General features: G+C 45.5%; 1 protein-coding gene across 1 annotated transcript in view; it reads left to right on the top strand.

The window, feature by feature from the left end:
- The window catches only part of LOC112808329 (regakine-1-like), a 17,748-nt gene extending 7,889 nt beyond the window's left edge, over positions 1–9,859 (top strand). Inside the window, exons 2-3 of the mRNA XM_025851396.2 lie at positions 9,001–9,121; positions 9,475–9,859. Coding sequence (XP_025707181.1) covers positions 9,001–9,121; positions 9,475–9,607 — 254 coding nt within the window. The 3' untranslated portion in view covers positions 9,608–9,859. The remainder of the gene's footprint in view (positions 1–9,000; positions 9,122–9,474) is intronic.
- The last annotated feature ends 17,301 nt before the right edge of the window (positions 9,860–27,160 follow it).

Genomic DNA, 27,160 nt, shown 5'->3' with positions numbered 1-27,160 from the left:
CACCATTTGTTGAAGAGACTGTCTTTTTGCCATTGGACATTCTTTCCTGCTTTGTCAAAGATGAGTTGACTGTAGAGTTGAGGGTCCATTTCTGGGCTCTCGATTCTGTTCCATTGATCTATATGTCTGTTTTTGTGCGAGTACCATACTGTCTTGATGATGACAGCTTTGTAATAGACCTGGAAGTCCGGAATCGTGATGCCGCCAGCTTTGCTTTGCTTTTTCAATATTCCTCTGGCTATTCGGGGTCTCTCCTGGTTCCATACAAATTTTAGGATGATTTGTTCCATTTCTTTGAAAAAGGTGGATGGTATTTTGATGGGGATTGCATTGAATGTGTAGATTGCTCTAGGTACCACTGACATCTTCACAATGTTGGTTCTTCCAATCCACAAGCATGGAACGTTTTTCCATTTCTTTGTGTCTTCTTCAATTTCTTTCATGAGTATTTTATAGTTTTCTGAGTACAGATCCTTTGCCTCTTTGGTTAAATTTATTCCTAGGTATCTTATGGTTTTGGGTGCAATTGTGAATGGGATCGACTCCTTGATTTGTCTCTCTTCTGTCTTGTTGTTGGTGTATAGGAATGCCACTGATTTCTGTGCATTGATTTTATACCCTGCTACTTGACTGAATTCCTGTATGAGTTCTAGCAGGTTTGGGGTGGAGTCTTTTGGGTTTTCCACATAAAGTATCATATCATCTGCAAAGAGTGAGAGTTTGACTTCCTCTTTGCCGATTTGGATGCCTTTGATTTCTTTTTGTTGTCTGATTGCTGTGGCTAGGACTTCTAATACTATGTTGAATAGCAGTGGTGAGAGTGGACATCCCTGCCGCGTTCCTGACCTTAGGGGAAAAGCTCTCAGCTTTTCCCCATTAAGAATGATATTCGCTGTAGGTTTTTTGTAGATGGCTTTTATGATATTGAGGTATGTACCCTCTATCCCTATACTCTGAAGAGTTTTGATCAAGAAAGGATGCTGTACTTTGTCAAATGCTTTTTCTGCGTCTATTGAGAGGATCATATGATTCTTGTTCTTTCTTTTGTTAATGTATTGTATCACGTTGATTGATTTGCGGATGTTGAACCAGCCTTGCAGCCCAGGGATAAATCCCACTTGGTCGTGGTGAATAATCCTTTTAATGTACTGTTGGATCCTATTGGCTAGTATTTTGGTGAGAATTTCTGCATCCATGTTCATCAAGGATATTGGTCTGTAATTCTCCTTTTTGATGGGGTCTTTGTCTGGTTTTGGGATCAAGGTAATGCTGGCCTCATAAAATGAATTTGGAAGTTTTCCTTCCATTTCTATTTTTTGGAACAGTTTCAGGAGAATAGGTATTAATTCTTCTTTAAATGTCTGATAGAATTCCCTTGGGAAGCCATCTGGCCCTGGGCTTTTGTTTGTTGGGAGATTTTTGATGACTGCTTCAATTTCCTTAGTGGTTATAGGTCTGTTCAGGTTTTCTATTTCTTCCTGGTTCAGTTTCGGTAGTTGATACATCTCTAGGAATGCACCCATTTCTTCCAGGTTATCTAATTTGCTGGCATAGAGTTGCTCATAATATGTTCTTATAATTGTTTGTATTTCTTTGGTGTTGGTTGTGATCGCTCCTCTTTCATTCATGATTTTGTTGATTTGGGTCATTTCTCTTTTCTTTTTGATCAGTCTGGCCAGGGGTTTATCAATCTTGTTAATTCTTTCAAAGAACCAGCTCCTAGTTTCGTTGATCTGTTCTACTGTTCTTTTGGTTTCTAGTTCATTGATTTCTGCTCTGATCTTTATGATTTCTCTTCTCCTGCTGGGTTTAGGCTTTATTTGCTGTTCTTTCTCCAGCTCCTTTAGGTGTAGGGTTAGATTGTGTATTTGAGACCTTTCTTGTTTCTTGAGAAAGGCTTGTCTTGCTATATACTTTCCTCTCAGGACTGCCTTTGCTGTATCCCAAAGATTCTGAACAGTTATGTTTTCATTTTCATTGGTTTCCATGAATTTTTTTAATTCTTCTTTAATTTCCTGGTTGACCCATTCATTCTTTAGTAGGATGCTCTTTAGCCTCCATGTATTTGAGTTCTTTCTGACTTTCCTCTTGTGATTGAGTTCTAGTTTCAAAGCATTGTGGTCTGAAAATATGCAGGGAATGATCCCAATCTTTTGGTACCGGTTGAGACCTGATTTGTGACCTAGGATGGGATCAATTCTGGAGAATGTTCCATGGGCACTAGAGAAGAATGTGTATTCCGTTGCTTTGGGATGGAATGTTCTGAATATGTCTGTGAAGTCCATTTGGTCCAGTGTGTCATTTAAAGTCTTTATATCCTTGTTGATCTTTTGCTTAGATGATCTGTCCATTTCAGTCAGGGGGGTGTTAAAGTCCCCCACTATTATTGTATTGTTGTCAATGTGTTTCTTCGCTTTTGTTATTAATTGCCTTATATAATTGGCTGCTCCCACGTTAGGGGCATAGATATTTACAGTTGTTAGATCTTCTTGTTGGATAGACCCTTTAAGTAGGATATAGTGTCCTTCTTCATCTCTTATTATAATCTTTGTTTTAAAATCTAATGTGTCTGGTATAAGAATTGCCACCCCAGCTTTCTTTTGGTGTCCATTAGCATGGTAAATGGTTTTCCACCCCCTCACTTTCAATCTGGGGGTGTCTTTGGGTCTAAAATGAGTCTCTTGCAGACAGCATATGGATGGGTCTTGTTTTTTAATCCAATCTGATAGCTTGTGTCTTTTGATTGGGGCATTGAGCCCATTTACATTCAGGGTAACTATTGAAAGGTATGAATTTAGTGCCATTGTATTGCCTGTAAGGTGACTGTTACTGTATGTTGTCTGTGTTCCTTTCTGATCTTTGCTGCTTTTAGGCTTTCTCTTTGCTTAGAGGACCCCTTTCAATATTTCTTGGAGGGCTGGTTTCATGTTTGCAAATTCCTTTAGTTTTTGTTTGTTCTGGAAGCTTTTTATCTCTCTTTCTATTTTCAATGACAGCTTAGCTGGATATAGTATTCTTGGCTGCTTATTTTTCTCGTTTGGTGCTCTGAAGATATCTTGCCAGTCCTTTCTGGCCTGCCAGGTCTCTGTGGATAGGTCTGCTGCCAATCTAATATTTCTACCATTGTAGGTTACATATCTCTTCTCCCGAGCTGCTTTCAGGATTTTCTCTTTGTCTCTGAGACTCGTAAGTTTTACTATTAGATGTCGGGGTGTTGACCTATTTTTATTGATTTTGAGAGGGGTTCTCTGTGCCTCCTGGATTTTGATGCCTGTTTCCTTCCCCACATTAGGGAAGTTCTCTGCTATTATTTGCTCCAATATACCTTCTGCCCCTCTCTCTCTTTCTTCTTCTTCTGGGATCCCAATTATTCTAATGTTGTTTCGTCTTATCGAATCACTTATCTCTCGAATTCTGCCTTCGTGGTCCTGTAGTTGTTTCTCCCTCTTTTTCTCAGCCTCTTTACTTTCCATCATTTGGTCTTCTATATCACTGATTCTCTCTTCTGCCTCATTTATCCTAGCAGTTAGTGCCCCCATTTTTGATTGCACCTCATCAATAGCCTTTTTGATTTCGACTTGGTTAGATTTTAGTTCTTTTATTTCTCCAGAAAGGGTTTCTCTAATAACTTCCACGCTTTCTTCAAGCCCAGCTAGTATCTTTAAAGTCATGATTCTGAACTCTAGGTCCGACATCGTACTAATGTCCGTATTGAGTAGGTCCCTGGCTGACGGTACTACCTCTTGTTCTTTTTGCTGAGGTGATTTTTTTCGTCTTGTCATTTTGTCCAGAGGAGAATAGATGAATGAGAGAACAAAATGCTAACAGGTTTACAATGTCCCCAGCAAATATACTGTATACAAATCCGAAAAGACCTGAAACCAGGGGAAAAGAAAGGGAAAGAAAGAAAAAAGAAATAGAGAAAAAAAAAAAAGTAAAAACAAAAACAGAACAATACAAAAAAAGCAGAATGTGATCAAATATGATCAGGCTAGTGCATAGATCAGTGCCACACACTAGATTTTGGGCGTATTTTGTTCTGTTAGAAAAAAGTGCCTCCTAAAATTTTAAAGGAAGAAAGACATATATGTATAAAATAAGGGTTGATACAATGAAGGGATAGATGACTGTAAAGATGAAAATTATAATAGATTTTATAAAAGGACTTGATAAGATAAGAAGTTGTTTGAAAAAAGAAAGAAGATTTAAAAAAAAAAAGAAAGAAAAAAGGGAGAGACTGTGATCAGGCAGGAGACTAGAACAGAGCCATACACTAGTGATTTAGGGTATATTTTTATCTGTTAGAAGAAACTGTATCTCAAAATTTTAAAGATAGAACAACTTATATATATATGCCAAAAATAAGGCTAACTACTATGAAGGGATAAAATATGACTCTAAAAATGAAAAATAAAAAATGTTTTTTTTTAAAAGAGATTGATAAGATGTTGGTTGAAAAAGGGAAAAAGAAAAAGAAAAAAAAAACAGTTAACAAAAATTAACTTTGATGAACTAATGAATCATGGTAAAAAAAAGCCATGAAGTCTATGTGCAGTATTCCCCTAGCGCTGGAGTTCTCCCGTTCTCCTTGATCGGTAAACTTGGTCTTGGCTTGCTGGCTGTTCCTGCTGATCTTCTGGGGGGAGGGGCCTGTTGCTGTGGTTTCCAAATGTCTTTGCCGGAGGCTGAATTGACCCGCCCTTGTCGGTCCGGGCTAAGCAAGCTGCTCAGGTTTGCTCTCAGGAGCTTTTGTTCCCTGCAAGCTCTCAGTACAGCTTTGGAGGACCAGGGTGAAAATGGTGGCCTCCCAATATCCGCCCGGAGGAGCTGAGAACTCGGGCCCCGCTCCTCAGTGCGCCCCCAGAGAAAAGCAGTCACTCCCGTCTCCCCAGTCTCCGGCCGCACTCCGTGCTCACCCGGCCTGTGACCGAGCGTTTCTATCTCTGGCACCCGACCCCGTGTGGAGTCTCCAAACCCAGCAGATCCCTGCGGTGTGCTCCCGCGCCGCTCCTCCCGGGGGAGGAAGGGGAGTCTCCCCCGCTCTGCCGCTTGTTGGGTCCCTGCTGGAGGAGCCGTGCCCCGACTGGGCCGCGGATCACAGTTTATGGCAACCCCGAGCTGAGAGCCCGCGCCTCGGCTCCGTCTCTGCAGCCGGCTTCCCCGCTCTGATACCTGGGAACTCTGGCGCACTCAGGCACCCCTGGTCTTTCTGTGACCCCGAGGGTCCTGAGACCACACTGTCCCGCGAGGGTTCCACCCCCCGCTTAGCCACTGGAGCGACGTCCCTCCGCGGAGCCGACTTCTAAAAGGTCCGATTTTGTGCTCCGCGGCTCTAGCACTTGCCAGAAGCGGCCGGTGGAGGCCCCCTCCCTCCACCATCTATCCTCCTGAATATCGCCTCGGATTCACTTCTCCGCATGTCCTACCTTCCAGAAAGCGGTCGCTTCTCTGTTCAGATAGTTGTTGCTACTCTCCTCTTGGATCTCCTGTTGAGTTCGTAGGTGTTCAGAATGGTTTGACCCCTATTCAGCTGAATTCCTGAGACCAGACGAAATCCAGGTCTCCTACTCCTCCGCCATCTTGCTCCGCCCCCTGCAGTAAGCTCTTAATAAGTATCTGTGGGATACTCCAAGCAGAGGCAACAGCAGGTGACTAAGAAAGGCAGGGCTAGACCCCAGGTGTCCTGACCCCCAGCTCACTGCCCTTTCCACCCTAAACAGGCATGGTTGCCTCTCTTCAGGGAGCGGGAACCAGGGGAGAAGGTGGCACAGTGGGACCCTGGGGCGGCGGCAGGGGGTAGAGGGAGATTTCCCAGGAAACTATTCTCCGGAGCTGAATTTCAACCAAAATCAGAGACAGAAATACACTCAATCCTAGAACTCTGATCCGGCATCCCTGCTAGTCCAAGGAATGATGGCCGGTTTTCCAGGAATTGTGACTGCAACTAGCTATAGAACTCCCTCCTTAATGCTTCCCCGTAATTCCCGTGATCATCGTGGGGCCTCTCATCTGCAGATGGGATAAGGGATACTTTCTCAAAAGGCTGGCATGAGGAATGGAGAGTCAGGAACTAAGCCATACACCAGGCCTATGGTAGAGACTCAGTCAATGGAAGCTTCTTTTTTTTTTTCTTCTTCAGAGAACAGCAACCCAGAATGGAGAAATAACTGGCTTTACAGTCAGGGAGACATAGATTCAAGTTGAATTCATTCATTCATTCAACAAATATATATTAAAAGCCTACTCCTGCCACCCTTTCAGTAAACACGCTGGGCTACAGTGAGGGACAGAGGCAGACACTGTCTCTACTCCCAGGGAGCCTCATTCTAGAAGCTCTGCCCTGGTCAGCTTGTGGACCTTCCTTGTCTCTTTCAGGCCTCCTGAGCCTCAGGTTCTCCGTCTGTTACATAGGGGTAAGGAGGCCCTGACTTAAACAGTCATCAGTATATAAATCAATACACAGTACTTGCCCCATCGATATTTGCCGTTTTAAGGAGACAGGTTTGGAAAGGGTGGGTGTCCTGTCCGGAGTCACATAGCTTTCAGGAACAGAGACAAGGACAAGTGTAGCTTTCCTGCTTTGTAGCCAAGGCTCTGCTCATTATAACATCATAAACCTCCCCCTTCTATCATTCTCTCGAGACCCGTGAAAGAGGACCCTCTCATATGGAGGGGCCGGTCCTGCCCTGCTGTAGCCCACCCTGGACATCCCCTAGCAATTCCATAGGGCAACTCCTTCTCAGCATGTCAGGAAACTATGTTTTTCCAAATCCCAAGTCCTAAGAAAACTCAGTTGAGAAACTGGGAATATGTGGAAAATTCTTGCAAGAATTAAAGCTTAACAATCCATATGGAGATGTTACTGATTTAAAGGAACCCACTGACATGTGGAGCAAAAGCAGGAAACACGTGACACGTGGGATGTAATGTTAAGATCAGCATTTCGGGAAACTGGAACAAGAGCATGCAGGGGGGAAGTGACCAGGACCTGACAGCTTGGAGCTGTAGCCATGTCATAAGTATAAGTCCATGGCCCTGTCTGCTGCTGAGTGTTTACCTCATACACTTAGCACAAATCATGTAAGTGGTGTTTCGAGGAACAAGTTTTAAAAGCAAAATACGTCCTTCAGTGGGCCATTTCAACTGTGATTCCTGCTAGGAGATGTGAATATTCTGTTACTTGAACAATAATGTTCATGGACGTTGCCCAGTGTTTGAATAATTGTTACAGGGCTCTAGTTCTTTATAAATGCTTTTGCAGAAGAAATACAAAGAGAAAATGTATAAATGTTGTAGACTACTGGGACGTGACACCAGAAACGTTTGCTGATTCGTACATAAAATCTAAATTAACAAAAGCACTATTGACTTGAATGGGAAAACCAGTCAGTACAAGCGGACAAGATACTCCCATTGATAAAAAAGGAAATGAGCTTGTATGAAAGATTATAGATTCTAACACCCAACTGGAAGATGCACTTGGACACAGTTTGAACGATTTGGCCAACAGCACCGCACCGCAAAAATGGAAAAAATGTTTCTACATTTGCAATATTTGTTACAACACAAAGATAAAGGCTACAAATAGGGCAATTAATGCTTCTGTGTTTTAAAAATTCATTTTTGAATGATAAATTTTAAATATTTTAAATATTAAACAACTGTAGTATTTTTTTCCCACTTTTTAAATAATTTTTCTTGGCCATTTATTCTGTATCAATGTTCCCTTCTTTCCGTATTTTCTGTTATCGACTGTATCTGCCAGAGAACATTCCACATGTTATTGAGTATATAATCTTGTCACAACACTTAGAGACCATTTATTACCTTACCTTTTTTTTTGTTTTTTACAGAAAACCTCTGAAACTTTCAGTACAACCCTATCACAGAAAAGCAATTCATTGTTTAGCATATGGTCATGAATTATTATTTAGAAACATGAAAATAAAGTGTTATGGAAAATATACAGTACACCTAAATCGAATACAATGTTATATTGTCAATTACATCTCAATTCTTTTTTTAAATTTTTTTTTTATTTATTTATTGTTAAAGATTTTATTTATTTATTTGACAGAGAGACGCAGCCAGAGAGGGAACACAAGCAGGGGGAGTGGGAGAGGGAGAAGCAGGCTTCCCGCGGAGCAGGGAGCCCGATGCGGGGCTCAATCCCAGGACCCCGGGATCATGACCTGAGCCGAAGGCAGAGGCTTAACAACTGAGACACCCAGGCGCCCCCTCAATTCTTTTCTTTTATGTTATGTTAATCACCATACATTATATCATCAGTTTTTGATGAATCATGGAATTACATCTCAATTCTTAAAAAGAAAACGGAATAATTTATGAGTTAAGAATTCCCAGGAATTCTGATTTCTTATTCCCCAATCCTGCCGACTGTCAGAAATTTGAAACACTTCAACCGGGAGTCACACCCCAGCCCGAGGGAAGGGTCAGAGAGAAGTCAGCAGGGGCCAGCAGTGGGCAGGGAAGAGAGGTTTTAGAGGAGGATAATTTTTTTTAAGTCACCTCTACACCCAACGTGGTGCTCAGACTCACGACCCTGAGATCAAGAGTCCCATGCCCTACTGGCCGAGCCAACCAGGGGCCCCTAGACAAGGATAATTTAAGAAGGAGAGGAGGGGGCGCCTGGGTGGCTCAGTTGGTTAAGCGACTGCCTTCGGCTCAGGTCATGATCCTGGAGTCCCGGGATCGAGTCCCGCATCGGGCTCCCTGCTCGGCAGGGAGTCTGCTTCTCCCTCCGACCCTCTTCCCTCTCGTGCTCTCTATCTCTCATTCTCTCTCTCTCAAATAAATAAATAAAATCTTTAAAAAAAAAAAAAGAAGAAGGAGAGGAGGATGGGCTGCAAGAAGCCAGGCCTTACTCCCTCCCAGGTGCTCTGGTCTGGTCTCCTCCTCTGATGATCTGCGCGATAGAGATACAGGTTTACGCTTCCTTGTGGAAAAGCTTTCATCATCACATGGCCCTCTACCTTGCAGAACCAGTTAATAAATTAACCCCCCATCTGTGCTGTTTGACCTACATCTCACGGAAGGTCCCACTCTGGATTGTGAAAGGTTATGACAGGACCAGTGACCAGTGCCCCACCCCAGGGGTCATGTGAGTTCGGCCATGCTGGGGGCGGAAGGGGGTATAAATATGAGAACCAGGAGGGCCTGGGAGAAGGAAGCAGAGGGGTGGGACTAGCTAGGAAGTGGGGGGAGCACAGGAAGAACCAGCTGAGCAGCACCCTGGGGACTTCCCAGCCTGAGCTTGGCCTCCAGGGAGGTAATGGGAGCCGGTGGTAGGGTCTTCACGGACTCCTTGGGGAGCAACAGAAAGTGGGGTGTCCTTCTCTGTTGAAGGGCCCACGTCCAGCAGAGAGAGAGGTGGGGAAGCTCAAGCTGGGTAGAGAAGGAGCTGGGCTCCTCTCTGCCTGCTGACTCAATTTCCCCTTTCTCCTTGTTCCACAGCTTCCTCATCCAACAGGGCCGACAGATCTGCGCCAACCCCAATGTTGCCTGGGTGCAGGAGTACATCAGACACCTAGACCACGCGTCTAAGTTGTCTGGGAGCACTGGGGCCCGCATGGCCAAGGGAGTGTGAGGAGACGCCACGGAGCCCCCTTCCCTCCCCAACTCTCTCAGCCCCAGAAGGTCCCTGGGAGTTGTCCTGGTCCAAATTGAAACTCTTTCTTGCTTTTCTGTGCTCCCATTCTCTAATGAATCCTGCTCTTTCCTGAAGCTTCGCTTTGACACTGCCCTCTGGGACCTGAGGACACTGTGGCCCCCAGACAGCATCTGTCTCCCCTTTGCAGGCAGCCAGTTGTTGAAATAAAGCCATGCCCCAGAAAGGAAACTGGGTGGTTTGAACTGATTCTCTCACAGACAGCTGGTTATGTCTCTTCTTTTATAGACACTTCTACGGTATTAACTATGTATCAGGTGCTGTTCTAGACTCTTCCATATGAACTAATTTACATAGTGGGATGATGGGGGCAGAGTTAGAATCAGGAGTACTGAACACAAGCGACCCCTTGTTCGGGGCCTTATATCACAGGAACAGCGTGAAAATCCAGACAAACTGTTCGTTTGCATGGAAAGTAGCCAGTTGAGGTGCACACCTAACACATCTTATCATTCCCATCATCCATACTGGGGGCTGCAGCCCCCCCTTCCCTGGAGGCTCTTCCCCGCACCTCTGCCATTTAAACATTTACTTCTCTGACCACCCGTCAAGACCTAGTGTAAGTAACACCTTGTTCTCTGCGCCTAAAGCCACGCACCCCAAACCCTGAGATCCTGCCTGCAGTCTCTTCGGTTGCTCCCTTGGCCCTCATCCCTGATGCCTGGTGTGGAAGTGACTTTGGACATCTGAACTCGCCCCCACCACTGCCCCAATTAAAGACAGAGCCAGGTACAAGGCAGTTCTCCGTAGGGTACAAGGAGGAAAAGGGAGGTAGGTGGGAGGTACTCAGCTCTGCTCTGGGGGATGCTGAGGCTAACGCCAGCCTGGCCATGCTTCACTTGGACACAGACCAGAGAAGGGCCTCGGGGACGCTGGGTTGTTCAACCCATACCCCCAGACTCAGGTCTTGCGGAAGACACACTACAGCTTTCTGCCTCAGTCTAACTCCTGCAGAAGAAAGATCCTGCTTGGCACCATAGGTCAGAGATCTCTGCACATCCGTGAGTTTAGTGGTGGGGTGTGAGGGGCCGTCTACTGTCTGGGGCAAGGTTAGGAAACTAACAATCTATCTTTTTTTTTTTTAAAGATTTTATTTATTTATTTGAGAGAGAGAGAGAATGAGAGATAGAAAGCACGAGAGGGAAGAGGGCCAGAGGGAGAAGCAGACTCCCCGCCAAGCAGGGAGCCCGATGCGGGACTCGATCCCGGGACTCCAGGATCATGGCCTGAGCCGAAGGCAGTCACTTAACCAACTGAGCCACCCAGGCGCCCCACTCACAGTCTATCTTAAGTGTCCTCACATTGCTCCATCGAGGCCCATTTCCTCACTTTCCTGCTCCTTACTCTTCCAAATTCCAACCCTTAGAGCCGTAGTGCACCTGGGCTTACTCTCGTTCAAATCCCGTCTGGAAACCAGTTCTCCGCACCTCCATTCACACTAAAATATGGTCGAAGTTTTGAGGGAGCCCAAATCCCAAAGCCAAAGAATCATTGAGGAGGTGGGAGGGCCTGGGGTCTCTGGGAAGGACGGGAAGGAGTGCAGGGGTAAATAGAATCTCCACTCTCCAAGCTACTCATAGTCCTACAGGTAAGCACAGCCATCTGGCCCCCAGCCAAGTGAGCCTGTCTGCCTATAGGAGGGAAGGAAGGAGCTTAGGGAGGCACCTACTATGCGTCAAGAATTGTGCAAAGTGCTGTACGTACACAACATCTTTTAACCACCTTCACTTCCCTGTGGTGTCCAGCTCACTACTCCCGTTTTACTATAAAGTCCTTTTAGGGCACAGTCCTCCTAACCCTCCCTGATCCCTCCCTCTCGCTAGGTGACCTCAGCCAGACTCATAGCTTCCATATTCCTGTATATGCTGACAAGGTCCAAATTTATACTTCTTCAGCCCAGGCGCCTCCACTCAGGTGTCTAAGAGCTTCTCAAAATTAGCTGGCCCAAACTGGACTCCTGAAATGTCCCCAAATCTGCTCCTCCCTTGTCTTCCCATCTCAGTAAACGGTAGCAACATCCTTCCAACTGTTCTGAACAAAATCCTGTAGCCATCCGTGATTCTGCTCCTTCTTTCCCCCCATCACCCATCTTGTACTTCCCGCACCCAAACCTGAGTACTCACGGCCGCCTCTGCTGTTACTCCACCACCCACCATCTCTCCCCAAGATGAGCAAAGTAACCTCATAAGAGTCTCCATGCTTGTAATCTCAACAGAACGGCCAATGATCCTTTCAAACATAAGTCAGATCATTCCATTCTCCTGCTCAAACTGCACCCCCAATGATTTCCTATCTCAGAGTCAAAGTCATGTGAGCATAGCTGCCTTCCAAAGTCTACAAAATCCTGCATGATTTGCCCACCAGCCCCACACCACCTGACCTCATCTCTTACCTTCTCCCTAGCTTCCTCCACTCCACTTCAGTGCCTTCTGTGTGGTTCCCCAAACACAACAGGCAGGATCCAGCCCCAGGGTTTTGTGCCTGTTCCTTTGCTAGAAACTTCCGCCTCCATCTCTGGTCAGTTTCCTTTAGGTCATGCTCAAATGTCGCCTTATCAGGAAAGCCTTCCTTGAACATCCTGTAATATGTAGCCTTTCTACACACACACACACACACACACACACACACACACACACACACACACACACAATTCCTTAACCTCCTTCCCCACTTGTTGCCATTACCTCCAAAGTACTTGCCAGCTTGTATTATACTATATATTTACTTATTTATGTTTATCTGTCTCCTTGTAATTAGAATGTAAACTTCATGAGGGCAGAGATTTTTTAATATTTATTCACTGTTCTACCCTCAGTGCCTAGAGAGGACCTGGTACAGAGTAGGCACTATTGGACGGATGGATGGATGGATGGATGGATGGATGGATGGATGGATGGAGTCACTTAGGCTCAGAAACAAACCTAAAGAGGAGAAGGCTTCCAGGAGAGAATTTTTGGAACAACTCCATCTTGAAGAGCACTTCTTCCCAGTGGGGGGATAACCACTAATGACCTTCACAGAGAGGTTCTGGAAAGTAGAGCACAATGGCACTTCATTCTCGCTGCCATTCTTCTTAGTTATTTGGGATGCTTGGCCCTGTGGGGAGCTGAGATGGATACTGAGTGTCCTGGGAATGTGGAACTGTAATTGCCATGGGATATGCTCCTTCCTCAAGCTTCTCTCCTCAGGAAATAGAATCTTCACTCTCCAGGCTACTCAAGCTGAAAACAGGAAGTCATCCTTAAAACCCCTCACCCTCACTACACCCCCCCCCAACCAATCCATCAACAAATCCCTTCACTCTGCCAAAATCTCTCTCAAATCCACCTACGTTGGCTCTTCCACCACCACCGCAATCCAATCCCTCATCCACATGACCTCATGATGTGTCTCAGAAGCAGATGAGGGTTTGGCAGGTGTACAGAATCCAATCAGGCATCTGAGAATGGTGCCTAGTCAGGAAGATCATGAAAATTCAGAATTCAATTATACAGAAAGAAGTGGTTGAAGAAAGTCAGTGATAACCTTAGCAGGCGGTACAAAATTCCATCCACACAGATCACAGAAAAGAATTATGAAAGATCTAAAGGCTGATGGACAGGCATCGGAGCATCTTCAGTGCCAGAGAAGATGGTAATAGATGTCCTAAAGAACGAAAGAAATGACAAAATGTAGCCTAGCCATGAGGAATGTTTGCTATACCCTCCGTAGAGGTGCTGGCTTCTGTCTACACAAGTAACACAGAAGAATCATTTGAGGGTATAATTAGAACCTAGAAGCCACCAACCCATTTTAAAGGAAGTGAACTCCAAGCCTCCTGTTGTCAACTCGACTGAAAATAGAGCTCCATGTACCCAGTCATGGTGGAATGGAATCACCCCTGAGGTGTGCAGACCCAGGTCTCAAGTCTCTTTTGGCCAATAAGCAACCCTCCACTGCTGGGATGGTGATCGGGTGAAGACCACGAATAACTGGCCTAGTAATCACAATGTGTTTAAGATAATAACACCGTACCCTAGTGGGTAAGCCGCAAAATGGTTATAATTAAACATAGAGGGGCGCCTGCATGGCTCAGTCGTGAAGCGTCTGCCCTCGGCTCAGGTCATGGTCCCAGGGTCCTGGGATCGAGTCCCACATCGGGCTCCCTGCTCCGCGGGAAGCCTGCTTCTCCCTCTCCCTCTCCCCCTGCTTGTGTTCCCTCTCTCGCTGTATCTCTCTCTGTCAAATAAATAAAGAAAATCTTTTTTTTAAAAAAAGGTAGATAGATAGAGATAAAAATCAAAGGAACTTCGAATGGCTTCCTACACAGAACTTCAGTTGCAGATGTGAATAAACTCACACCAACAGAAGTTGTCCTCCTCTCTCGCCCTGATGACCACAGTCGGCTCCCCTTGGGCTCTCCACTTCCATCCTTCGCCCACCCCTCTCCATTCTCCACTGCAGCCACCTGAAAACCCTTCAAGAGCTTCCCGTGATAACTGGAATAAAATCCACAATCCTTACCCTCCCCGCCAGACGTCCCTATACTAGGGCCCCTGCGTTCCTCCTGAGGCTCACCCTGCCCCACTGGTCTCTGTGCTCCAGCCACACTGACTTTCTTTCATTACCTCAAATGCTCTAGCCTCATTTTTGCCTCGGCTTTTACATGTGTTATTCCCTCCCTAGGGTTTCCATTTCACCCACCCTTAGCTGGCTAACTCCCTCCCAGCCCACCCTCAGGTTTCAGTTAACTGGTCCTTCCTTAGGGTGGACTTGGATTAACCCGGAGTGTAAGTTTGGCCTCCAGTCATACTGTTTCATAAAATCCTATAACTCACCCTTCCTAGCTCTTATCATACTTTTTAATTACATACTTATTATACATGATTATTTCTTTAATGCTTTTCTCCCTCACAAGACTGTCAGTTCCATGAGGCCAAGTAGCACTGGTTGGGTGAATTAGGAGTGGCAAACCCTTTGCTGATGGCCTACAAAGCATCTCTCCACCCTCACCCTTACTCTAAAACATGAGCTGGATTCTACCAGGATTCTAGGTTAAGGGTCAGCGGTCAAATCCAGGCTGCTGCCTGTTTTTGCAAATTAAGTTTTACTGGAACACAGCCATGCCCATATATTTACATTGGACAGATGTGACAGAGGCTTTGTGTGGCCCACAAAACTTAAAACATTTACTTTCTGGGAGAAGATGATACCTATGCCAGGAAGCAAATGTCCCTGGACAACTGGTATCTAAGCCCCAGATGCTTTTCTCCCCAGCAAGACCAGTCCAAACAGCTCCCATTGTGCAGGCGCAGTTGGTTTTCCCTGCCCCCTCCTGACTTCCCTATAAATTGGTGAAGCAACTCAGCAGCAGAATATCCCTCCAGGAGCACTCCCCATGGTGCATCCGGTGGTGACTGGTCCAATAATGCTTTTCCATAGGACAAGGAGGTCGGTGGGGGTTGCTGTAAGTTTCTCCTCCATAAGCCTATTGCTATACAATATGTCTTCCCACCCTCTTAACAACTACTAAGGAAGAAAGAAATAAGTGGGTAAATGACCTGCAGGTGGCTCTAGTACTTCACCAGTGACTCATCAAATGAAGACCAAACGGGATTGCATTGAGGGTTTGGACTACTTTTTGCTTTATGGAAGTTAATACATTGGCATTTTTTGAGAAGAGCAGTGCAGACTGAATTCCCCACTGTTCTTTTCTTTTGCTATGAGTTTATTTCATTACTTGTAGAGGTAGGTAATTGTTTGTTTTTTCTGAAATTTTTGAGAGACTCTATTCTCTGGGCAGGAATTTGGGCTCAAAGAGCTCTTTACAAAGAGAAAGAACACTTGGAGCCAAGTTGGAAATTAATGGCACATTTAGCTCAAGGTGGAAGGTAGAACTCCTCATTTTAGAATTCCTCCTGTCCAAACCCCACTGAAATAATAATTTTGAAGAAACCAAAGAGAAAGAGTTCGTGGCAGGAAGATCAATAGTCTAGAGTTTTCACTGAATTTCTGGAAGATGGAAAATGAACAGAGTGCTATGAATAGATTGAACATAGCCAAGGAGGCCGGAACCCAGGACACACGCAGGAGGAAACAGCAGTGGAGGCTCTGGGCTCTGGGTGGCAGGTGGGGAGAGCTGGAGTGAGATGTGGGTGGGAGTTCTGATGATGCCATCACAAGCAGCTAGAGGCAGATGCCTTTGTCCTACCTATTCCCAGCAGTGTCAAAGTAAAAACTTGCCCTAGACAAAGCTAAACAAGCAAGCAAGACTTTACTCAAGACTGTCGTAATAGGGAAGAGAGAATGAGCTCAACCCCACTGCAACAACAGGCAGGAGGATCCGTAAGGGCTGGGGTGAGCTAAGAAAATTACCAAAGGGGGCGCCTGGGTGGCTCAGTTGGTTAAGCGACTGCCTTCGGCTCGGGTCATGATCCTGGAGTCCCGGGATCGAGTCCCGCATCAGGCTCCTTGCTCATCGGGGAGTCTGCTTCTCCCTCTGACCCTCTTCCCTCTCATGCTATCTCTCATCCTCTCTCCCTCTCAAATAAATAAATAAAATCTTTAAAAAAAAAGAAAATTACCAAAGGATCTATAGGATGTGCCCAGCACATCAAGTGATTCCTGAGTTTGTAGAGGTGCTTTTCTGTGATTAAGCCATCTGTGTTTGCTAATTGGCACCTATTAAAGTTAGGCTCCCACTGTCCCACAGAGACCGGGATATAAGGGTGCTGTCTTCCTTGAAGATCACATTTCAAATGGATGGCTTCCAGGTCCTTGAGACTTGGTCCTACTAGGTCCCTCCTGGGTTGTAAAACTGGCAAGAAGTCTGGGAGATTTTTATGTATTTCAAAGGGACAGAGAAAGACTTTACAATTTCAAGTTTTCTAAAGTAAATGCTCTAAGAAGGGGAGGCCAGGGATTAGAGGCAGAAAGAAACCCAAGATTTGGTAAAGCTGAGGGAAACATTTAAGGTCACCTCAGTCAGAGTTTATCCCTAAGAATTATACTAAATTGTACTGAAGGGCGCATGAGGGCTTCCAAGTGGGGTTGAGAACCTAGTAAAGCCCCACACACTGCAGTTTGGGAAGGCTTCCCATCCTGCCCCCACCTGCCAGCTAACATGACCCACCTGGGTGCACTCAGCACTCGGTTGGCCCTCCCATTGGGAAGAGAACCTTACTAGGACTGTAGACCTACCTATATCTGAGCAGATGCAAGCCCACGCCAGATCCCTCAACCTACCCTTCCAAATATGAACAAAAGAATGAGGGTTCACAGACACAGGGGGGCGGAACATCTTTGCCCAGCCCCCAGGAGCCTATGCATTTTGGCACCTGCCATCCACATCGGGCTTTCTGATGCCTCTCTGCTCCTTGCTCTCTGTGATCTGACCACAGGACCCTTCTCTGAGTTCCTCAAACACATCAAGTTCTCTCTGGACTGAGGGTCTTCACGAACGTTACTTCTCCACTAAATCTCCCTCCCCTCCGGTCTGCACCCACCTCCAGAAACCACCTGAGAGGGCTTATCAGGGCACCCTCACTGACATCCCCAACCAATCAAAGTCTCCTTTCGTACCCTCTCACAGCCAGGACCAGCAACATACTTTGCGGGGACCAGCAGAAAATGAAAACACAGCACTCCTTGTCCAACGGTGATTAAGAAGACAACAGCGAAGCCTTTAATCAAGCACAGGGCCCTTCTGACCACAGGGCTCTGTGTAACTACACAGATTGCATGCCCATGAAGCCAGCCCTGCCTGCAGCATGACCTGATTTTCCTTTATAGCATATATAATAATTTGCCATGCAAGATTGTGTGGTTATATGTATAATGTCTGTCTCCCCCTGCTTTTATAATCCACCAGGTTAGATAGCATTGTGTAACACCACCAACCCCCTCCCCCCGGCTCACATTGCCGGGCACCATATCCACAGCATGGCGGGTTCACAGAACCTACCTGTTCAATGTCTGAATGGCTGACCATACACAAGTCAGTGATTCAATATATCAGGCAGTGGATGATGAATGCACTGCCTCATCATTCCCAATACAGCATCACCAGAGACAATCTCCTGAACAAATGGGATTTCTGTTTGGACCTTACACTAATGCCATTGGCCTCTAGGAATGGATCAACCTGAATTACACGGATAAAGTAATGCTTGGTATATATTTTCCTTGACATTTTTTGATATAATCTTTCCTTAATACTAAGTACGAAAGGGGAGTTGATTTTGCCCGTATTTTTATTGAAATTTTATAGAATTCTCTAGAGAGAAATTTTGAAACAAAATATCAAAGTGAACAAAAGAAAACTTTGGAAAGTATATTGGCACTTAGTGGATTTAGATGTCCCAGAAGACTATCTCTGCATCGAAATCCCTGAGAAACTCTTCCAAAGGTCCCAGAGCACACTTGCACCCGGAGAGTCATCAAATGTGGTTTGAGATGGTAGGAAATTAGGAACAACCCAGAACAGAAAAGTGTATGCATCCAAAGAAAAGTGGGCAGCAATCCAGATCAATGCCCTAGATTTCTATCTAGTTGCTGCTGAGTTGTTTAAAAGGGGACAGAGGCGGGATGCCTGGGTGGCTCAGTCGGTTAAGTGTCTGCCTTCGGCTCAGGTCATGATCCCAGGGTCCTGGGATCGAGCCCCGCATCGGGCTCCTAGCTCAGCGGGGAGCCTGCTTCTCCCTCTGCCTGCCGCTCCCCCTGCTTGTGCTCTCTCTCTCTCTCTCTCTCTCTCTCTGACAAGTAAATAAATAAAATCTTTAAAAAATAAAATAAAAAATAAAAATAAAAGGGGACAGAAAGATTGCAATTTATCACACTCCACCATCTACGTACATTAAAATCACACACACAAAGCATTATTGAGTGTTCAAGAATACACATCTAAACAAAGGTACACATTGAATACATCAGAGTGAGAGCCCATGGGAGAAGGAGAGTGGGCACAGACTTGTAGGATAAAGAAGGAAAACAATAAAATCCTAGAGTGATCTGGACTCAGCTGATGCCGGGGAGGGGTCATGAATTCAGGGGCAGGATTAACTCGGGGTTAACTTTGGATGTTTAAGGAGGCAAGGAAGGAAAAGAAGAAGGGAGGGAGGGAAGGAGGAAGAAAGGGAGAAAATTCAATATCTACTTTTCTTGTTAGTGCTCTGACCTAAGTTGCTTTGACACCTCCAAAGCAGTGGCGACGGGAGAGCCCCTGTCTGCCCGCCTCCCATAAAGTGTAAGGAACAAGCTCCTCGGGTACTAGTCTTCACATCCCTCCCAGCTGAGGGGTCCAGGGCTGCAGAGGGGCAGGCTGGTGACGGCGGGAGCCGACTCGGCCAGGAATGTTTGGTGCTGTCACATGACGCTGGACAAGACATAGAGGGTGAAGGATGGTGCCCTGAGTCTGTGGCAAGGAGAAAAGGAATGAGCACAAGAAGGACTGGGGGGAAAGCAAGAGAAGAGACCATGACATTGGGCTGCTCTTTACCTGCTGGAAACTACATAGTGAGGCCCTTAGGAGAAGGCACCCGGTGATGGTATTAAGAAAGCCTCCAGTGAGCAAGTACCATATTAAGGCACTGTGCAGGCTACTTTACTTTGATTACCTCAACAATTTGCCAAAACAGGAATTATTATCCCATGTATGAGCATGGAAACTGAGATTCAGAGAGGTTAAGTGACTTGCCACATGCCACCCAGCTAGTAATGGCACTGGAGAAATTCAAGTAACAAGCTGAGGAGCCAGGCATCCTGGCTTGTCGTTTTAACTATGTCAACTTACTTTTTTTTTTCCCCCTTTTTGGATCAGGAGCAAGTTAATCTCCCAAAGCTGCAGTCTTTTTCCCTATAAAATGTGACGGTACCTGACTCAAAGCGTTGTAATTCTGTCATCTGTCTCTCACTGCCGACATGGAGGAGACTCAGGGACGTTTTGTAAATTCCAACCCCAACTAAAGTTAAACCAGGCACAGGGACTCCCGTCTGGGTGTCCAGATGGTCACCACACTCTCTCCAGCTCCAGGTGGGGTGGCTGTTCTATAACAGGGTCCTCCTCCCCCTGAGTCCTGCCTGGCTGCCAAGGGAAAGGGGCCGGATCATAAAATCCAACTTCATCCCTCCTCTCTAGACCCTGGGGTTTGGCTTTTACTCTACAGCGTTGCAAAAAGCAGAAGCAATGATCCAATTACATGTCGCAAGGTTTGTTACTTTTAACTAGAAGGATGTGTTATCAAAAGTTCAGAGAAAACCAATTCCTGGGCAGGGATGGAGCTGGATGAGTCAGGGACGCTGCTCTCTTCCTCTCTGAGCCTCCAGAGGTCCAAAAACAGAAAGTGCTGAGGCAGATATCAGGGGGGAAGGGAGGGGGCAGTAAGAAAAAGGTTGGTGGGAAGCGAACAGGTCTGCTTGAGGCTCTTTACGTGGTGCCGAGGCCCGAGTAAGCCCCAGAAAAGGGTCTCAGGGATGTTGAAGGGGCATCTGTGTCCAGCGCATACCCAGGAGCAGCCCTTGAGGAGGCACCTGCTGACCACTCCCAGGAAGAGACAGATGTCCCGTGATATACACAGATCAGAGCCCCTGTGTGTCACAGATCTCTTGGATGGGGACAACTTTGGGGAGGAAATTACACAACAGTCTCCTTCTCGATCTTGGATTCTGGGGGCTAGTTTGTCCTCTGCTCCTGTATAAAACTCACAGCAGTCCCCACAATTTTCCTAGTGGCTCTCAAATAATACCAACCATTCTGCGTCATTTAAGTCACAAAACACAGTATCAATATAAATAAATGAAGAAAATTTACAATCCCGTGTGAAAGTTCCACTTTGATCTCGCTTCCGTGACACCCTTGGGCCCCTTGCAGGCAGAAAGCCTGCAGTCAGGGACAGAGGGCTTTCCCCACCCAGTCCTTGGACGTCCCCTGCCTTTGCATTTCCGACCCTGTCTGGGTTGGGACGCTGGAAGATAGGAAAGGTGAGGCCTCATAGGGTCCCATTTATATCAGATGTCCCAAAGAGGCAAATCCATAGAGACAGAAAGTAGATTAATGGTTGCCGAGAGCCGTGGGGAAGGGAAATGAAGGTGAGTGCTGATGAGTACAGGGTTTCTTTTGGGGGAGAAAGGACCAGTGACCTGCCAGTAATGGAATAAAAATTACTTCAGGGGCACCTGGATGGCTCAGTCAGTTGGGCGTCTGACTTGATTTCAGCTCAGGTCTTGATCCCGGGGTCATGGGATCAGGCCCCAGAATCAGGTTCTGCACTTACCACGGAGTCTCTTGGGATTCTCTCTCTCTCCCTCTGCCCCTCCCCCCACTTGCACTCTTAATTAATTAATTAGTTAAATCTTTTTTTAAAAAGATTACTTCAAAGTTAAAACATCTGAGCTACAACAGATGCAGAAAGAAATCTTATCTGAGCATCCTTTACTGACTAACGCGGAGCTTTTTCGGAGTCAGCTGCCCCAAAACCCGCCTCCAAGGAGCACTTAAAAAAAACAACCATCACTAGAACTTCCATCCCCTGAAGCTCTAGCCTGCCCCTACCCCTTAAGCTGGTATGTAAACTTTTACCCTAACTGTGTGGGGGAGCTTCTCTCTATATAGAGTACTTCCAAAGGCGAAATAAATTTTTCCCCTGTTAATCTGTCTTTTGTCAATTAATTCGCAGGCTCCTGATCACCAGACATAAGTTGGTAGAGGAAAAGCTTTTACTCCCAACAGAGGTGATTAAAATGTCCAAGAAATAGATAGTGGTGATGGTTGCGCAACCTTATGAATATATAAAAAACCACCGGATTTAAAAGGGTGAATTTTAGGGTATGTGATTTTTTATCTCAATAGAAATAAAAGGTAAGGGGAACTAGGAGGTTCCTACTTGCCTGCTCTGTCCTGGACATCTAGCCTTGATGCTCTGGCCTCGGCAGGAATTTGAAGCTGACTCTTTCTCTTACAATGCCCACTACTCACCACCTACCCCTGGGACCGGTCACAAGTCAAGTGCTTCTTTGTTTAGGCTGGATGCTTTTTCCTTCTCGGCCCTGAAAAATACCATGTTAATTCCTTCTCTTTGTAAGGGGCTGTTCTTCCTTCCAGGTGGTCCTCTTGGACAGGACCTGAGAAAACCCCACACCGGTCCTTCCTCTGGCTCAAGGCTTACGCCTGGCCCATGGGAAACGCACACTCTTTGCCCCAAACAAGTCGTCCAACGTAACAACTCTCCCTTGTGCCACCCTCTATCTCTCTTCCTCTAGATTTTCTAGACCAGAGTCAGGCAGCTGTCCACTGTGTCCCCCAAATTGCTGAGTCATCTGGTTGAAGCCCCTCTTTCCAACATTAGGTGTAGAGATAAAATATCCCCAGCCTTCCCTATGAGAAGTAGAATTTTCAGCATTACCACAGCCTCTCTGAAACCTTCTTCCCTAATCTCCCACTCCCTCCCAACTTTAATACTTCCAGTGTGAGTTCAAGGGTTAAAAATTACAATGAACCTTCTTTGTTGAATCTGCATCAAGGTGGCATCATGCCCAGATGAGTGGTATTTGCCATCTTTTTTTCACATCTTTTGGAAAGAGGAGGGCAGTTACTAATCTAGTAAAGGTGAAAATCGGGAAATCAGTAGAATCTGTCTCTGTGTCTCTCAGCTTCCCCATTTGGGCCTCTTTGGGGCATCTCCACAGCCTCCGTCCTTAGTTGCTCAGTGTCCTCAATTGTATTCTCCTCTGGTGGCATCCTAAAATTAGCTCTCTGAGTCTCTTTTCATACTAAAGTGTGAATGACTAACCAAGGCTCTAACAGGTTTTGAAAGGCCCAAACCAGAAATCGGGAATCAGACGTGAGGTGGGGAACAGCTGGTGGTTTCTGGGATTTGGATCACCCAAGCCACCCAGGAAGGATGGAAGGGAGGGCAGGGGGGAATGGGGCCTTGAGCTCCTGGGCACGGTAATGGTGTGATGTTGCAGGTAGAGAGGGCCTGAGTCCGGGAGGGAGAAGATGGAAGAGGGGAGTTGGCTGAGGGACACATGAATCACTGAGGAAGACCCTGTCTTGGGGGGGGAGGGTGGTCCTGGGGAAGAAGACAATTCCCCGGAAAGGAGACTGGCCCTAATCTAGAAGTTTCCAGGATTCCATAAGGAAGATAGCTGAAGGGAAGTTTCATTCCGAATCCTCTGCCTCTTATTCCTCAGCTTCATCATCCAAAAGAGCCAGTGCATCTGGGCCAACTCCTATGGTGCCTGGATCCACGACTACACAATGACCTGGAACAGGTCGAAAACCATTAAGTGGGCACCTGGCTGGCTTGGTTGGTAGAGCATGTGACTCTTAATCTCAGGGTCGTGAGTTTGAGCCCCATAGTGGGTGTGGCGTCTACTTAAAAAAATTTTTTTTTTAATTTAAAAAATAGTAATATCTTTAAAAAAAAATTAAGAACTTCCATTCAATTTCAGAATGTAAAACCAAGCACAGGGCCCCCTGAGCGTGGGGCTCTACAACCATACAACTCACACACCCATGAAGCAGGCCTCAACTTAGGGCTCAAAGCGAAATAACCACGATGCAGCTGGGGCATTTCAGCTCTGGATGCACAAAGAGCAGAGGCCCAAGGCCACCTCCTACCCCATCCCTCTCCCCTCTGCCAGCCCCTGGGAATTGTCCTGCCCTAAATTTAACCCCAATATCGGTTTCTTTCCACTCTTACTCATTGTACAGAATTCTGTTTGAGCAGAAAGCAAGAAAGAGTCCAGGAGTGGGGAACGGAAGCTTCTTTACTTTTAGTCCCACGTGATAGAGAGCCCACTTAAAATGTCCTATGGGAAAATAAAAATAGTTTCTTGGTTTAGGTACTTAAAAAGAACAAATGCCGGGGGCGTGGCTCAGGGAAAACTGGCCCCAGGGCAAAGGACTCCCCAGCTCTTCCGCAGGTGCAGCAGGATGGGGCTGCCTCTCCCCTTCCTTACAAGCAGAGAACTACTGGGGAAGGACCCGCCTGCCAGGCTTGCGAGGGTGGGTCCACACCTGCAACAAAGGGTGTACTGAGCGCAGAGAACCTCGTAGCTGCATGGGCAGAGAAGTTCCCTCAGAGAAGGGGGGCATTGTTTGCAGAAGAAAGAAAGGTGTGGGAAAAAATAAATATATGTGAAGCCCCTTACTTTGCTTTTTTTAAAGATTTTATTTATTATTTATTTATTTGAGAGAGAGTGAGAGAGCACAAACAGGGAGAACGGCAGAGGCAGAGGGAGAAGCAGGCTCCTGGCTAAGCAGGGAGGACAATGTGGGGCTCCATCCCAGGACCCTTTGCTGAAGGCAGATGCTGAACTGACTGAGCCACCTAAGGAGAAATTATCAATTAGCTTTTGCTCCATCACAAATCACCCTAAAATTGAGTAGATTAAAACAAGCATTAACAACGAGACACCATCACACACCTATGAGACTGGACCAAAATCCAGAACACTGACATCAAAGTAGGTGACCCCCTACTTTGCTTTTTATTAAAAAAAAAAAACAAAAAACAAAAACCCTTGGTCTTAAAGTATGGATTTACTTTAAGGAATTGTCTTAAAGTATTTGTTACCATGGTAAATGTCTGTGCTCACTTATACATTACACATGTAGTATGGACATGCCCAAAACATGCCCCAAATGTTATCATTTCCATGCCTTTGTCTAAAGGGTGAGCTCTAGTATCAGAAGACCTGGATTTGTATTCCAGCTTTGCCTCTTTCTAGCTGTGTGCACAAATTACTTCGCTGCTCTGTGCGTCTGTACCCTGGTGTAGGGAGGAGAGAATGATAAAATATCTGCAAAACAGTTAAAACAGTAAGTGGCTCATGTCTTGCACCTACTGGTTATTAACACTATTTGCAGTTACCTCTAACTAGAATGTTCCTCCTCCTTTCTCTGCATTTTAAAATGGTATGGAGTCTTGGTCCAAATTTTTGAGACCCCCTTCAAATGCTATCTCTTTCGTGACTTTTTCTCATTGTCCTAATTCAAAAAGATCACTCTCTTCTTCCTCTGAAATCCTCATGGGCCACCAGGGCCCCACAGCTCGGGATGGCAGGGACCTTCCAGTCCTCTCCATTTCTATCCCAACTAGAATAAAAGCATCTTTACTAATGCTTACACTAGTCCTTCTTAACAAGTACTAGTATAATTAAAAGCAATAAACCTAAAGCTCCCAACAAAGAAAACAAAGCTCTGTGCCAGATAGCTTCACCGATGAAACGTACCAAATATTTAAGGAAGGATGAATATAACAAACTCTTCCAAAAAATAAAAGAGAAAGTAGTACTTTCTAACTTATCTGATGAAGCCAGCATTACCCTGATATATGAACGTATGTTCACACAAAAACTTGTACATGAATGCTCATAGCAGCATGTGCGTAATATCTACAAATTGCAAACAACCCAAACGTCCATCAGCTAATGAGTGGATAAACGCCACGTGGTATAGCCATACAATGGGGTATTATTCAGCCATAGAAAGGAATGAAGTACTGATACCTGTTACAACATGGATGAACCTTGAAAATGTTATGTTCAGTGAAAGGATCCAAACACAAAAGGTAACATGCAGTATGATTCCATTTATATGGAGCATTCACAATAGGCAAATCCATGAAAGGAACGCAGACTAGTGGTTGCCAGGGGTCGGAGGAGGGGAGAATCAAGGTGACTACTTCGTGGGTACAGGGACTCCTTCTGGGGTGATGAAAATGTGCTGGTACTAGATAGAGGCAATAGCTACACGTATTGCGAATGTACTAGAAGCCACTAAATTAATTGCACACGGTTACTATTATGTCACGTGATCTTAGCCTCAGTAACAACAGCAAGCCACCTTTTGAATGAGGGACTGTTACTCTTGATTTCGGCAAATGTCTGAAGAAGATGAGGCAGTCTTTACAGCCCTAAGGAGAAATTATCAATTAGCTTTTGCTCCATCACAAATCACCCTAAAATTGAGTAGATTAAAACAAGCATTAACAACGAGACACCATCACACACCTATGAGACTGGACCAAAATCCAGAACACTGACATCAAGCACAGCAAGGATGTGGAGCAACAGAAACTCTCATACATTTGCCAGCGGGAATACAAAATGGTTCAGCCACTCCAGAAGACAGTCTGGCAGTTTCTTACAAAACTACACATACCCTTACTGTGTGATCCAGCGATTGCTCTCCTTGGTATTTACCTAAGGAGTTGAAAACTTTTGTCCACCCGAAAACTTGCACACAAATGTTTATAGCAGCTTTATTCATAATTGCCAAAACTTGGAAGCAACCAAGATGTCCTTCAGTAGGTAAATTGATAAATAAGCTGTGGTAGATCGAGACAGTGAAATATTCAACACTAAAAAAAAAAAAAAAAAAAGAGCTATCAAGCCACGAAAAAGAAAAGGAGGAAACTTAAATGCATATGACTAAGTGAAGAAGCCAATTTGAAAAGGCTACATACTGCATGATTCCAACTGTATGACATTCTGGAAAGGGCAATACTAAAGACAATAAAATGATCAGTAGTTGCCAGAGGTTGGGGGCAGAGGGGGTCAATAGGCAGAGCACAGGGGATTTTTAGGGCAATGAAAATACTCTGTATGATACCATAATGGTGGATACATATGATTATACATTTGTCCAAACCTATAGAACATACTATACCAAGAGTGAACCATGGATACATGATTATACATTTGTCCAAACCCATAGGACGTCCTGTACCACGAGTGAACCCTAATGTAAACGATGGTCTGTGGGTGATGATGATGTGTCAGTGTAGGTTCATCAATTGTAACAAATATCCCATTTTGGTGGCAGGTGTTGATAATGGAGGAGGCTATGCATGTGTGGGGGCAGAAGGTATATGGGAAATCTCTATACGCCCCTCAGTTTTGCTATGAACCTAAATCTACTTTTAAAAAGTAAAGTCTTAATAAAAAATGAAAAAAATTTTTAAGATTTCATTTATTTATTTGACAGAGAGAGAGACACAGCGAGAGAGGGAACACAAGCAGGGGGAGTGGGAGAGGGAGAAGCAGGCTTCCCGCAGAGCAGGGAGCCCGATGCGGGGCTCGATCCCAGGACCCTGGGATCATGACCTGAGCCGAAGGCAGACGCTTAACGACTGAGCTTAACGACTGAGCCACCCGGGCGCCCCAAAAATGAAAAAATTTTTTAAAAGCAAGCATTTTTTATTTCACAACTCTATGGGTTAAGTGGATAATTCTCCTGGCCTGAGCCAACCTAGCTGGGGTTCAGCAGTCTAGGATGACCTCTCAGCTGGGATCGCTGTGATATCGGGGGATCCTTCTGTCCATGACGTCTTTCAACCTTCAAAGGGCTAGCATGGGCTGGTACATGCAACAGTATAAAGACTCTCAGCAGTAAAATGGCACACAAGGCTCAATGTGCCAGTACTTTCCAAGTCTCTGCATCACATTTTCTATCACTCCACTTATCAAGGTGAGTCACAGAGCCGAGAC

This window comes from Callorhinus ursinus, unplaced genomic scaffold (assembly GCF_003265705.2).
Source record: "Callorhinus ursinus isolate GAN/ISIS: 27379988/994484 unplaced genomic scaffold, GSC_fseal_2.0 scaffold34, whole genome shotgun sequence".
Classification (NCBI taxonomy): Eukaryota; Metazoa; Chordata; class Mammalia; order Carnivora; family Otariidae; genus Callorhinus; species Callorhinus ursinus.
The sequence above is the reverse complement of the archived record's forward strand: the minus strand, read 5'-3'. Positions and strand labels throughout refer to the sequence as shown.